The 13378-nt window shown below is 45.6% G+C and overlaps 2 protein-coding genes across 5 annotated transcripts in view; both read right to left on the reverse strand.

Annotated features, from left to right (window-relative positions):
* LOC126994305 (protocadherin-11 X-linked-like) overlaps positions 1-1983 on the reverse strand; it is a 34053-nt gene extending 32070 nt beyond the window's left edge. For 3 of the 4 annotated variants that reach the window (XR_007748991.1, XM_050853634.1, XM_050853635.1), the window contains exons 1-2: positions 1752-1983; positions 901-1050 (exon numbers count right to left, since the gene is read on the reverse strand). Coding sequence is in view for 2 of the 4 variants with exons in the window: in XM_050853634.1 (XP_050709591.1) it covers positions 901-1050; positions 1752-1895 (294 nt within the window). In the remaining 2 variants the exon portion in view is untranslated. The remainder of the gene's footprint in view (positions 1-900; positions 1051-1751) is intronic. The other variant, XR_007748989.1, reaches the window with a different exon arrangement.
* A 5308-nt stretch (positions 1984-7291) lies between these two features.
* LOC126994301 (protocadherin Fat 3-like) lies at positions 7292-12401 on the reverse strand. The gene is made up of 5 exons (XM_050853632.1): positions 12396-12401; positions 12048-12215; positions 9905-9995; positions 8228-8389; positions 7292-7815 (listed from the first exon to the last, which is right to left on the reverse strand). The coding sequence occupies exons 1-5, from the start codon at positions 12399-12401 to the stop codon at positions 7709-7711; spliced, it is 534 nt and encodes a 177-aa protein (XP_050709589.1). The 3' UTR covers positions 7292-7708.
* Between the last annotated feature and the right edge of the window lie 977 nt (positions 12402-13378).

Consider the following 13378-nt stretch of genomic DNA (forward strand, 5'->3'; position numbering starts at 1 on the left):
CGGTATTCAGCAGCAGCCTGAATGTCGATGCACCTTCAAACCTCAATTTCCAATCAATTGTCAATAGAAAAATATTCATTTCTATTCTAAAGAAAGCAAAACTTGTTTAAAAACATTATTTTTACTATTAGCTTCATGGGATCTCTTGCAGGATAAATGCAGTGCGTAGCTAAAGATACTTTCGTTCAATGGCCTGGTGTAAAATAAAACAATTTTTGTAACTGCGCTCTTGCTCCAGTTCACCGTGCTTTCTAATAGTTTATTTTATTTTTTTTAAAGTCGTGTGCCGATGGCTCCCTTTTGCAAGTGTACTGGAGGCAAAATCTGCTGCAATATTGACTGCAATCTTCAGAGCTGTTGGATGAGAATGGTCCATTACATTTGGTCATGCCATTGCAGGTATTGAGGTCTGAAGATTGATACGAGACAGCAAAGGTTACGTTTCCTGGCTGCGCGTTGTGTTGAATAACGACATGTTTTTTTCTTCTTCATATTTTCCAAGTTGACAATAAAATCGGATCAGAAAATGAAACAATAGAAATAACGACCTTCACATCAGTCTACCTCAAGTCTAAAGGCGGCGGCTGAGCGGTCAGCGTGCGGGCCTGATGATCCTGACACTCGCGTTCAGGTCCGCCCGCCGCTACAAGCTGACAATTTTCACCCATCGCCAAGTGGCCGAAGATAACCGACATTCCGTCATGATGTCCACCTGTCAACCTGGACTTTAACGAAGCTCTCTCAAGCGGATCTAGTGTAGCTCGGGTGGACAGCTATCTCTCTCTCTCTCTCTCTCTCTCTCTCTCTCTCTCTCTCTCTCTCTCTCTCTCTCTCTCTCTCTCTCTCTCTCTCTCTCTCTCTCTCTCTCTCTCTCTCTCTCTCTCTCTCTCTCTCTCTCACCGGCTTGATGATGTGCGGGTAGTTGTCGTTGAGGTCCAGGATGGTGACGTGCACGGTGGCGGGGTCGGCGTCGTGGCCCTTTCCGCCCTCGTCGTTGGCTCGCGGATACAGGGTCATAGTGCCTCGGATCGCCGCCTCCCTGTCTAGGCACTGGTGGGGAAGAGGAGGCAAGCTGAAGGGTGATGAGTATTGGACATGGATGGCGAAAGTCACAGTGCCTCGGATTGCCTCCCTGTCTAGGCACTGGTGGGAATAGCGGTCAAACTGGTATTGAGTACAGAGGAGAATAATAACCGACACGTCTGCAATGTGTTGGTTTCCGGTCACTGCGACACTTACAAGTTTTGATTATGTTCAAAGACAGACCACCTGTTCTGGACACTAAGGTCTGTGTAGTCTGAACGTCCATGTAAATCAATGTAAATCTCTCTCTCTCTCTCTCTCTCTCTCTCTCTCTCTCTCTCTCTCTCTCTCTCTCTCTCTCTCTCTCTCTCTCTCTCTCTCTCTCTCTCTCTCTCTCTCTCTCTCTCTCTCTCTCTCTCTCTCTCTCTTTCACTCCCCTTTTCTTCCACTCCCCTTTTCTTCCACTCCCCTTTTCTTCCACTCCCCTTTTCTTCCATTCCCCTTCTCTTCCATTCCCCTTCTCTTCCACTTTCCCTCTCTTCCACTTTCCCTCTCTTCCACTCCCCCTCTCCTTCTCCCCGTCATCCTCTCCCCGTTTCCCCCTTTCCCTCTCCCCGTTTCCCCCTTTCCCTCTCCCTGTCTCCCTCTTTCCCTCTCTCACCCTCCCTATCCCTCTCCCCTTTTCCTTTTCCCTCCCTCTCTCCCTCTCCGTCTCCCGGAACACTCACGCCTCGTATGGAGAGTTGGCCGGAGCGACTGTCAATGGTGAAGTTCCGCTGTTCGTCGGGGGACAAGTAGTAGAGGATGTTCTGGTGGACGGAGGGCGGCAGGTCGGGATCCAGCGCCGACACCTGCTGGGGTACAAAGGTCATGGTGGTGGTGGTGGATTTTGTAGTTAGGTGGTGGTGGTGGAGGTGGTGGTAGTGGTGGTGAGTTAGTGGTCAGGTGGTGGTGGTGGTGGTGGTGAGGGTGGTGGTGGTGGGTTTGTGGTCAGGTGGTGGTGATGGTGCGATGATGAGGAAAAAAAATGAGAAGAGGGGAGAAGAGGACAGAACAAAGGAGTTGGAGAACTAAACAGGTGAGGAACTAAATTGATTAATATGGCAGCTCTAGACGCGCACACACACACACACACACACACACACACGACAAATAATACCTAGCATCCTTACCCTGACGAGGATTAAAAAATCAAGGAAAACTACAGGAAATTTATCAGGTAAAATAAAAAAGTTTGACAATCCTCTCATGGAAGGATTTGCCAGGAAAAAAAGTAGTTATAAAACAAATTAAAAGTTATCCTGTCGTATTTATTCTTCTGTTTCGTAATGTTTCCGCACCCAGACTTGAACCCATTCCGGCGCACAGGCTAATCCTACCCTGTTTATTGGTACTCCTCTAAGCCTCTGACCCGTGTTTCTGGTGGTCTTATTGCGACGCGCCTCCCCGAACGACAAGGAAACTAAAGAAAAATACGAGTGACGCTGAGCCCTCGGGTAAGACTAAGCCACAGAAAAGATGGATTTAAGGTAACTCTCCAAATTATGGCTTTGTAACCCTGGAGCAAAACAAGGGGAGAAGAGGGGGAGGAGGAAGGAAGGGGAGGAGGGAGAAAGAGCGGGAGAGGACTAGAGAAACCAGGATAAAAGGGAAATGGGGAAGAAAAGAAGGGAGGATGGAGGAAAGCGATGGATTGTAGATAGGGAGAGTATGTGAGGAAGAGGCAGGTCAAGGAAGGGAAGGGAAACGAGAGCAAGAGACGGATAGAAAACTGAGAGGGAAAGGGCAAGAAGGAGGGTGGGAGAGCATAAATGAAAGTGTGCATAGTGGATTTATGACTTGAAGGGAATGGATTGTGTGTGAATAGAGGTGAGGTAGCGGAGGAAAGGAGTGAAGGAAGTGAAAAGGCGGTATGAATGGCAGATGAGTGGGTAGGTAAGAAGGTGAGGGTCGACGTCGAGCGAGATAAGCAGTGAGGATTACGAGAAAAGTCGACCAAGAATTAGATGACAGTTTTGCTGCAGGAAGAATATGGAGTAAAGAGGAAGCACATAACGCGAAGGAAAAATATAATAAACACACACACATACTACTTTGTTCATTTGTCTCATTCATTTCATTTCATCTTCCATTGATGTACATTTTCAGCTCTAGGGCTGCCTGGTACTTCATGCAATAAGCCGCTTATTATTATTATTATTTTAGAGAGAGAGAAAAAAATGCTGGAGACGTGTGTGGAAAAGAAAAGGAGAAAAGTTCGCCGGAGGAAAGAATTAAGAGAGACAGTGGGCTGAAGAGCGTAAGTTTAATTAGCACTTGGGGTAAGAAGAAACTTTTAAAGAGTCTCTCCACCATCCACCTCGCGCCGACTAAAACAATAAGGCTTCAAAAAACGATATATAAAATCCCGCGGAAGAAAGAACAAGTCCACGCAATAATAATAAAACTTCCTCTGCTCATTAAGAGAAACCTGGCACACACCTGGCTAGCAAAAGAAGCCTAAAAATACACCAGGTCATCTAATGGAACGGAGACACATACCTGGCAACCAAAGGGATACCGAACACATGCCTGGCTATCAAAGGAACGAACACATGCCTGGCTATCAAAGGGAACCTGAACACATGCCTGGCTATCAAAGGAACCTGGCTATCAAAGGGAACCTGGACACACCTGGCAATCATTGGGAACCTGGACACATACCTGACTATCAAAGGGCGGGACACGCATCTGGCTATCAGAGGTAACGAACACGCCTGGCCAAGTGGGTGCGAGCAGTCGGTGTTCTCTGTGACCACGAAGGAGTAGTTGCCTCGCTGGAACACGGGCTGAAGGTCGTTCACGTTCATCACCGCCACTACCACGTCCGTCAGGGCCGTCATCCACCCGCACCCGCAGCGTAAACTGAGGGAACAGTCACTTGCACGTTACTACCTTCTGTATGCAATGTACACATTATAATAAAATACTAAGTGAGAAGAGATCTATCCAGGCTTGTATCGACCCAGAATAACATCACAGAGCGGCAGCAATGATATATTAATCCCTTAACACAGCAACACACACAAACCTCACCCGAGACGCGGTCGTACAATTTTATGTGACGGTACAATGCCACGGGTGCGTCTGGGAACCAGAACATGCTGACCACACAGAACACAAGCTGCTGCAGGTTTTCACTGGTGTGGTTCAGGAACTTTCATCCATTCAAGATGACCATCTTGACAGGAATTTTTTTAATTAAAAATGCTACTGTACTCTGCACACACAAAAAATCTTCAGTATGTATGCTTCTTTATGGGATTACTAGTGCCCTTTAGTAATTTGATTATGTTTGCCACCTTGATTTGATTGTCAACACTGATAATGTGGTGCTGGGTGCTCGGTGCACCAGCTGCCATCTCGCGGTGAGCGTGTGGTGTCGTGAGCAAGGATGTCGGAGATGGAAGCAAACCATGCCTGACAAGTGTTTGTGCGAGTCGGTCTTTATGCAGCACAGACATTAATAACCACCAGCACCTCAGTACTTACACCGCACCACTCTAGATCGCGGCACCTCAAACGCGTTACATATAATCACAAAACATGTACAGTACTATACCAACACTTCAATATTATGATAAGTGTTATCCCCACGGCAGTAATGGGCACACACATAGCAGTTACGGCACAAGTGCACAGTCGACAAGGCTACGCCACACTGACTAACTGGAGCACTGGGGTCAGTGGTTCAGTGGTTCAGTTTGAGCTCGACAGAGCAAGCGAGACCACTGAAACAATTACCTAAGAGTTGTTCGCTTGTTCCTCCACTCACAAAGCTCTTGGAAGATGCGTGGTGATTTGATTATTTCATTTAGGTATCAGCTGTGTTGGTAGGCTCGATGAGTTTGGCTTGATAGGAATATTTATGCATGAAGTGTGTGCCTATTTACACTTACTCCGCTTGATTGCTTTCACTTTTTTCTCTGTGGAAGCAGCGCTTGTAAGCTTTTTGTAAGCCCTGGAGCTGATTCCTTTACTGTAAAAGGCCCTCCAAAGGGTTAAGATAGACCCCGGGGGTCGATGGGGACCATCCAAGGGATCGATAAATGGCTGGGGAACAAAAGGGGAGAGAGTTCATGAAAGGTCAATCTTTCGGGGTCGAAAGCTAAGATGTATAGTACTTTCATTTATCTATAACGTCCCGACCAGCTCCTGTATACCTGTAGCCCGCCGCCCCCTTTCCCTTGTCTCACCTATCTCCGCTATCCTGGGAGAGATACACCCAAGTGTACTATTACCCTTATTATAATAATAATAATAATAATAATAATAATAATAATAATAATAATAATAATAATAATAAAGATAATTTATAATTATTATTATAATTATCATCATCATCATCATCATCATCAGCATTATTATTATTATTATTATTATTATTATTATTATCATTATTATAATTTCTTGTATCATTATTATCAGAAGCAGTAGTAGAATCATTACTATTAAAATAATTCGTTGTACTTTTAATCAAGTATATTAGTGTTTACTAAATTATTTTCACATAATAAAAGCATGAGGTTCGAAAAAAATATTTGGCCGTCATGGCTGCCTTCCCCTCCCGATTTATCTTTCATCCTTCTACAGTTGGTGGTGTTCCTGCATTATTGAGGCTACAAGAGCAGTAGAGTATCTCACACAATATTAATATATAATTATACGGATTTTCGCGCTCGGTGGCATTTGTTTTACTGCTCGGCTGGTACCCGACATGATGAATTGTTTATTCATTCCGATACCTTTTGTTTCTCTTGGCTGTATACTATGTTTCACAAGGACAGTACTAATGGGACTGACACAGATCAGCCACCATACACCCATAGTGCAAAGTCAGAGAATTAGAGAGCAAAACATACAGTCAAGTGCCGTAATCTAGGTGTGGACCCGTGTAGAATCACCGGGCATCTATAAAAAGCCTTCACACAATGGCACACAACAGATGTGCCCTTCTGGACACAACTTGTGGTGATATTTATACATATTTGATTAATTGCGCGCGCGCGCTAGTGAGAGAGAGAGAGAGAGAGAGATGGGCGTCGGAGGGCCGGGGGAAAAAGGACAGATGCCCCCCCCACACATAGGAAATCTGATATATTCCCATTCACACTTTCGTTAGCAAGTTTTAACAGAATTCATATTTTTCAAAACCTCAGAAGGGTACCTGGTGCTGCAGTTATTGGGAAACTGTGTGCCGCTGCCTTGTGGTTCACCAAGGAAAATATGAAATTTGACGTATATATGTATAGGATCTAAAACATATTGGCTCTGACCCCACTTGAAAAAACTGCTGCGGACGCCCCTGAACATACCGAGAGAGAGATGTGTGTGTGTGTGTGTGTGTGTGTGTGTGTGTGTGTGTGTGTGTGTGTGTGTTCACCTCTTGGTCTGCTGCAGGTCTCTCTCAGGACAGCCAGCCGTTCCCCTGGAAGGAACTCAGAGCTCAGTGACCGATCACACAACACACCGCGACAACAGGTCACAACTCCTCGCCTTACGTCTCGTACCTACTCACTGCTAGGTGAACAGGGGCTACACGTGAAGAAGATAAACCTAACTTATCTTCACCCGGCCAGGGAATCAGACCCAGTCCTTTCGGTGTGTGTGTGTGTGTGTGTGTGTGTGTGTGTGTGTGTGTGTGTGTGCGTAGTAGAATAGCAGTGTATTGGTGGGAGGGGGACTCACCAGACGAAACTCACCCACACTTACCCATTTTTTTTTCTTTACAATGATACTCTATCACACACACACACACACACACACACACACACACACACACACACACACACTCAATCAATCAACTACTACGAGGATGGTGCTGAGGTAGTGACGGAGGGTGCAGTGGCGCGCCTGTACCTCGGGTCAGTCCACACCCAAAAAACGTACAACAACCATCTTCACTGTTAGCAGAAGTGTGTGGCATTTATTCCTCTCTTTCTCGTGCATAAATATATACGCAGACTGCTTACAACCTCCAAAATCCTTCTGTTCGTTGTTAAGTGCTTTAGCAGCCAAATTAGCTTTAAGATGTAAACCTCTGCAGGAACTGAGCGTAGATGACGTCAAGCGCATTTTATGTTTGTTTGTTTGTTTGAAGCGTGGTAACGTCACTGGAAAATTATCTGTATGTATCCAAATCAGAGTTTACCACGTCTTTTTTAAACTATATTCCCTCCTTATATACTCGGAATACTCATAAATGCCATGCTAACACCCGATTGAAAACGATTGGGAGAAGGGACTAATTGTGGAAATGTAGCTTTGTTTTTTTACAGACAAACCCAGCACGTAAATCGTGGCTCAGCTCCAAAAGGTCCCAAACACCCATGAATACCATAATAACATCATGAAAATAACTACCCCGTGTTTGGTATTGCTCGCGCCCTAGCTACAAAATATAAAAATCCCGAACTCTCATAAATACTTTACTGACGTCATAAAAACATCAAATCCACGCTCAGGGTTTGATATTTTCCCCATCAGGCACCATTCAGCCAGCAGTGCAAAGACTAAAGTTACTTCACTGGTGGGACTACGGTAAACAAGGAAGTCCTCACGCCCTAGCCGCCAAGGGTACTGGGAGACTGCCTAATATAAGCTCGGCACCCCTCAAGCTAGTTATCCCTACAAGGGGACTCACGTTTCAGTCCATCACGGGGTAGTCGTAGTCCAGCGGCTTGTTCACCAGCGGGTCGATCCGGAATTTTCTCTCTTCATTTCCCTCGACGATTTCGAACGTGAAGTGATTGACTGGAAGGAAAGAAAAGAAAGATATTAATAACGTCGAAAGGAAATCGTTAAATGTCCTGAATGAGCCTTTGATATTGTGCACAAGCAAGTACATATGTATGAATTATAGAGTAGACAGTTATTGTTGATTTTTTTCATACATTTTTTGCGAGAAACTCGGACCTCCATTTACCAACATATGCCATGAACTATTTCCACTCCAACACAAATCTTCTGAACCGTCTGGCCCTTAACACGCATTAGCAGACACATAACCCACACCAGGCAACAGACACGCACTACCATCTTTTTCATTATTTCACCCATACTCTCCCATTTCTTTTTAGTTTGTAGATGTCTCACTCTTCGTATCACCCTGCCCTTACAACTGCCCCTGAACTTCACACTTCCTAACCGTTAGTTGGTGCCTCACCTATGTCCTGGTCATCTACGGCCAGGCGTATCCCCGTGGGCTTGCCGGCTTCCCTGTTCTCGGGCAGCTGTACCTCGTACACCCCCTGCGAGAGGTCGAACTGGGGCGCCACGTCGTTGAGGTCCTGCACCGTGATCCAGTAGGTGGTCATGCGCTCGTGATCTGGAGGGGACGGAGCCAGACGGACGTTTATTGTATATGGTGTGAGGAGACATACAACTACGCAGTTTTATATGTATAGGATAAAGATATTTCCCGCTGCTTCCATAGATAAAGGAAACGGGGGCTGTAACTTAGTTTCAAAGGTGGTGATATAGTTCTATTGCTGCTTGTGGAGGTGGCCATGATTGTGATCCTTGTGTGTATTTGGGGGTGGGGTACTTTTTTTTTTTGTGTGTGTGTGTAATTCACCACGGCCTGATCACAGTTGGACTCGCTTTCGCCAGCAGGTACCCTCCGACACGAGCAAGTGAATGCTCATTTCGTCGATCTCCAGGTACTGCCAGGACCTCACATTACACACCCCATCCCCTTGCTCAAGGGGGACAATGCTCCTCTAGTCAACGGAAAGAATCCAGCCTGCGTGTGTGTGTGTGTGTGTGTGTGTGTGTGTGTGTGTGTGTGTGTTGGTGATGGTGTTGTTGGTGACGGTGAATATTTTTATGCTACCGATGGAGAAAACTATTACACCACCCAGACACGATTCCAGTAAATAAGAAAAATCAAGAATAATAACGGCTGCATGCATCCTGTATGAGCGTAGGTGTGCTGTGAAGCCTGTAGCCGCACTTACTGGTGAATGACGCACGGTGACGCGTATACTAAAGATTACTGAGTCGTACAGGTCATATCTGCCTCTCTATCAGCTTGCTCGCTGCATGATGCTGATCCACTATGGAATATTTTGGGAACAAAGTCTACGCTGTTTTTATGTAAGATTTCCCAATGAGTTGCAATCACAATTAAGTTTTTTTTTTTTTTAAGGTGGAAGCTCATACTATTATTTTTTTTCTCAGAATTCTAAAACGTTCACAAATATTTATAAAAACCGGGATAATTTAGAGCCATGAAATTTATTATCGCTATTACCTGAAGGAGAAAAACATGTCGATCAATGCAAATCGGTAGAGAGTATCGATCCGAACGGTTACGTTATGTTACTACAGCGAGCGTCTGTCGGGCACTAGCGCGTTCAAAGGGTTTAAAAACACTTACAGATATTTATGACGCATACAGAATGCTTCGGTGCTACAGAGCATCACGCAAGGAGGCACATGTGTTTGCGGTCCAAGGAAAACAAGGACCAATTTTAAATAGAGAAAAAAAAGAAAAAAAGATCGGCATTATAATCAAACGTGTCGCGGATATAGACCTAGTTATAACTTACTGGGTAGATTAGGAAGTTCGATGCTACAGGACCACACACATAATAATAAGGAAAGCAAATTGAGACATTAAAAAAAAAAGGCAAAATATATATGAATAAAAGTGTCCCTGAATCTTGGCGCCGAGGATGAGCACGGAAACTTATCTAATTAATTTTCGTTGGAAGAAACTTTCGCCTGATATTTATTATTAAAGAGTTTAGGAAAGACGCCTAAGAAGGGCTGATCCTTGAGTGTCTAGTGTGTATCTCCTACTTTTGGAATGGAAGCCTCTTACTGATCACTGACTCACCTGGCACGCCGTCGGTCACCTGGATGGGCACGCGGTACTGGCTCACCTCCTCCCGGTCCAGCGGTCCCGTCGTCCACAGCTCCCCGTTGGTCTTGAGGTGAACTTGGTGATCACGTCGTGGGAGGCCGTGGCGTCGAACAGTACGTGAGCTGCCGACGACAACAGAGAAGAAAGAAAAAGAAAAGTGAAGTAATGGAATTCACAAAATCACGTGCCGACTTTTTTTTTATTTATTTTGTAACGAAGCAGGATTATAAGAAAAAAATACGAATATCTTAACACTCAACGCTTCTTATTTTCTTTGTTGACTTTTGTACATGATAATTATTACAATGAAATGTGATACTGACAGTGCAAAGTCACAGGGAGGAAAAGACGGCACGAGGCAGACTTTTTTTATATTCTTTTGTAAGTGTATTACAACTTTTGCAATTTCATCATTACAAATCACCACATAAAGTTTAAACTTGTAAACCAGAGAAAAGGAAATCACATTCAGGCGCTGACTTTTGAGAACTTTGAGATTGGGGCTTTTTATTGTCTTTTCTAAGTATTTCCATTGAGAGGCAAAGATACACTCGTCATTAGAACAGTTAGATTGAAGAGCTAGATGATGTGCGTCAGTGATAAACCACACAAAAAGTACGCAACCAGTGAAAAACGAGTAAAACTTCAAAACGGTTTAAAATCAGGGCACACACTCACGCTTCAACTGAGCAAAAACACTGAGAAAAAATCTAAAACAGCCACCGGTCAGGCTTTTAGATTTCTTTTTCTGCAGGCTATTTTCTTGTCTTTTTTTGTTTTTTGCCCTTGAGTTGTTTCCTCTACGGTAAAAGAATAACGAAAAAAAACCCTGCTACGTCAAGGCTGGAAGGATGAAACATTTCCACCACGCACTGACAAATCGTTCCCATCATCAGGGTGGAGGAAGGTGGTCAGTGAATGGCCCATTATACAAGCCATTGACTAGTGGGAGACCGCAGCTGTGTCATTAGTTTCGCCACGACGAACCCCACCCCATGGACACGTATACCTCCCCTTACCTTACCTTTCCTACCTTTGACTTCCCTTCCCTGTCCGTCCACCCTTCCATCCGTCCTCGCATCGATTCCCTGTTGTGGCAAATGTGTTTAATCCTGCCATCCATCGCGGCAGACCCAGCAATTCATCAAGACGACATGCACATACCCACACCCTTCCCTCACTCCTGCCATGGAAATGACACTAAATATGAAAGATTTAAGGTGGAGGGAAGGAAGGGGTAGGAGATGGTAAGGTGGAAGGGGAAGGAGTAGTGGCAAATAGGGTAGAAGGGCGGAGGACGGTAGAAGGTGAGGTGGAGAGGGGACGGGCATCAGCAGGTAAGGTAAGGTGAAGAAGGAAGACGTAGTAGCAGGGAAGGTGAAAAGGGAAATAGCAGGTAAGGTGGATGTGGAAGTAGTGGTAGCAGGTATGGTGTAGGGGGAAGGAGCAGTAGTAGGTATGGCGAGGTGGAGAAGGAAGAAGTAACAGCAGGTAAGGTGAGAAGTATCGGGTAAAGTAGACACGGAAAGAGGAGTATGGTATAAGGAGGAAGGAGCAGGTGAGGTGGCAGGGGAAGGAGTAGTAGGAAGAAAGGTGAGGTGAAGGGAGAAAAGTAGTGGCAGGTAAGGCGAGGTGAAGGTAAAAGACGTAGCAGCAGAGCCATGGCTAGACGGCAGGGGGAATTGATCATCCTGTCTGAGCCAGGATGGGAGGAGGTGATGGACATATCAATATTAGAAAGATGATAGAGACACGAAGGGGAAGGACCTGGGGTTAAGCAGAACCTGGAGGGAGGAGGAGGAAGAGGACGAGGGAGGGGGTGAAGAAGGGGCGTCGAGGGAATGAGGGGTAGAAGTAGGGGTTTAAGGAGAGAAGAGGAGGAAAGCAGAGGGGATTCGGAGCCGGAAGAAGGGGAGACAGGCCATTTGGGAGTCACTAGTTCGTGGGTAGTTCGGGGTGGTGTTCCGGGCGTGGCGGGGATGAGGGTGGAAGGGGGTGGAGACTGGAGGAGGCAGGGGTGGAGAGACTGGACGAGGCAGGGTGGAGAGACAGGAGGAAGCAGGGGTGGAGGGGGTGGAAGGGTTGGAGGAGGCAGAGTGTGGAGGGATTCACACACCTTCCTGTACTCTGGGGAGGCGTCCTTGTCCACGGCCTGGATGGTGGTGATGAGCGTGCTGTCCGTGTTCTCCAGCACCGCGCCGTCGAAGGGCTGCAGCAGCGCGTTGTCGTTCACGTCCACAATGGTGACCAAGACCTGCTGCTCCAGGCGGGCGTTGCGCTCGTTCTGCGGCAACGCAGGGGTTAGGAGTTCTGTGATTATGGGCGAATATGATACAACGAAAAAACTCGGAAGTCACACACACAAAAAAAATATCGTTAAAGAGTGATTTAGTGATTATACGTGATTCATGGAGTTGCTTTTCTTTTAGTTTGATTGCCAATGTGTTGTGTCCCTGTAACGTACACGCATACATCCATAAATATTATACATACATGAATCTAGATAGACATACAAAGACAGGAGGAAAAGTAACCTCATCGACTAGTCTTGTCATATTGCTACCAACGACAACGCCGCGTCTCCGCCGTCCACTCATCACTAGCCACAGCTTGAGCTTGGACAGCTAGAGTTACTACACTACATCGGTGCCATTCACTACTTGCAGGTAAAGTCTGTAGGTCTGGACAAACTCGCAGTGGTGGGAGTATACTTGTTACTTCATATTAAGGCAACTGCTACGCCAACTCTCGACCGGCCACTCACCACAATCTGCAGGTTGAGTTTGTAAAGCTGGACGAACTCGTAGTCGAGGGTTCGCGTGGCCACGAAGACGGTGACGCCGGCGCTGTCCCCGCAGACAGAGCTTTGCTGGTCAGGCAGCCGTCTTCTGAGGAGGGAGAAGAGCGGTGACGTGGAGGGACAGATAAAAACAGAGCACAGGTAGAAAAAAAACATAAAACGATTGAAATATAGGAAATTTAACTGAAAAGTATTTTGATATAGAGTATGAGGGGAAAATACAAAAGAGATAAAATGGGGCACATTCATTAAATGAATAAACTTTAATATTTGAAGCACAAAAGGTAGGGTTAGTAAATTATACTCTGATAATAGGAGAGATCACATGCAACGTAGTTGGGATACCACAAAAATATTAAAATAATTATATCATAGTGTGCATAGGTAAATAAAAATAAGCCAACAAAAAAATCCATTACAGAAACTGCAATAACACAGTGAAAACCCATTACGCTGGCGAGTACTCACCTGATGGCAAATGTGCCCTCAGAGTTGGTGTCCGGCGTGTCGCCGTTCACGAGAGTGAAGTAAACACTGGGAGAGTCCGCGAGGTTCGATCTAGAACAGAAAAAAAATAATAGAAAGAACAGAGGCGGGGATAAGTGCTGTGTAAGGATGAAGAGAGAGAGAGAGAGAGAGAGAGAGAG

This window comes from Eriocheir sinensis, unplaced genomic scaffold (genome assembly GCF_024679095.1).
Source record: "Eriocheir sinensis breed Jianghai 21 unplaced genomic scaffold, ASM2467909v1 Scaffold77, whole genome shotgun sequence".
NCBI classification, from domain to species: Eukaryota; Metazoa; Arthropoda; class Malacostraca; order Decapoda; family Varunidae; genus Eriocheir; species Eriocheir sinensis.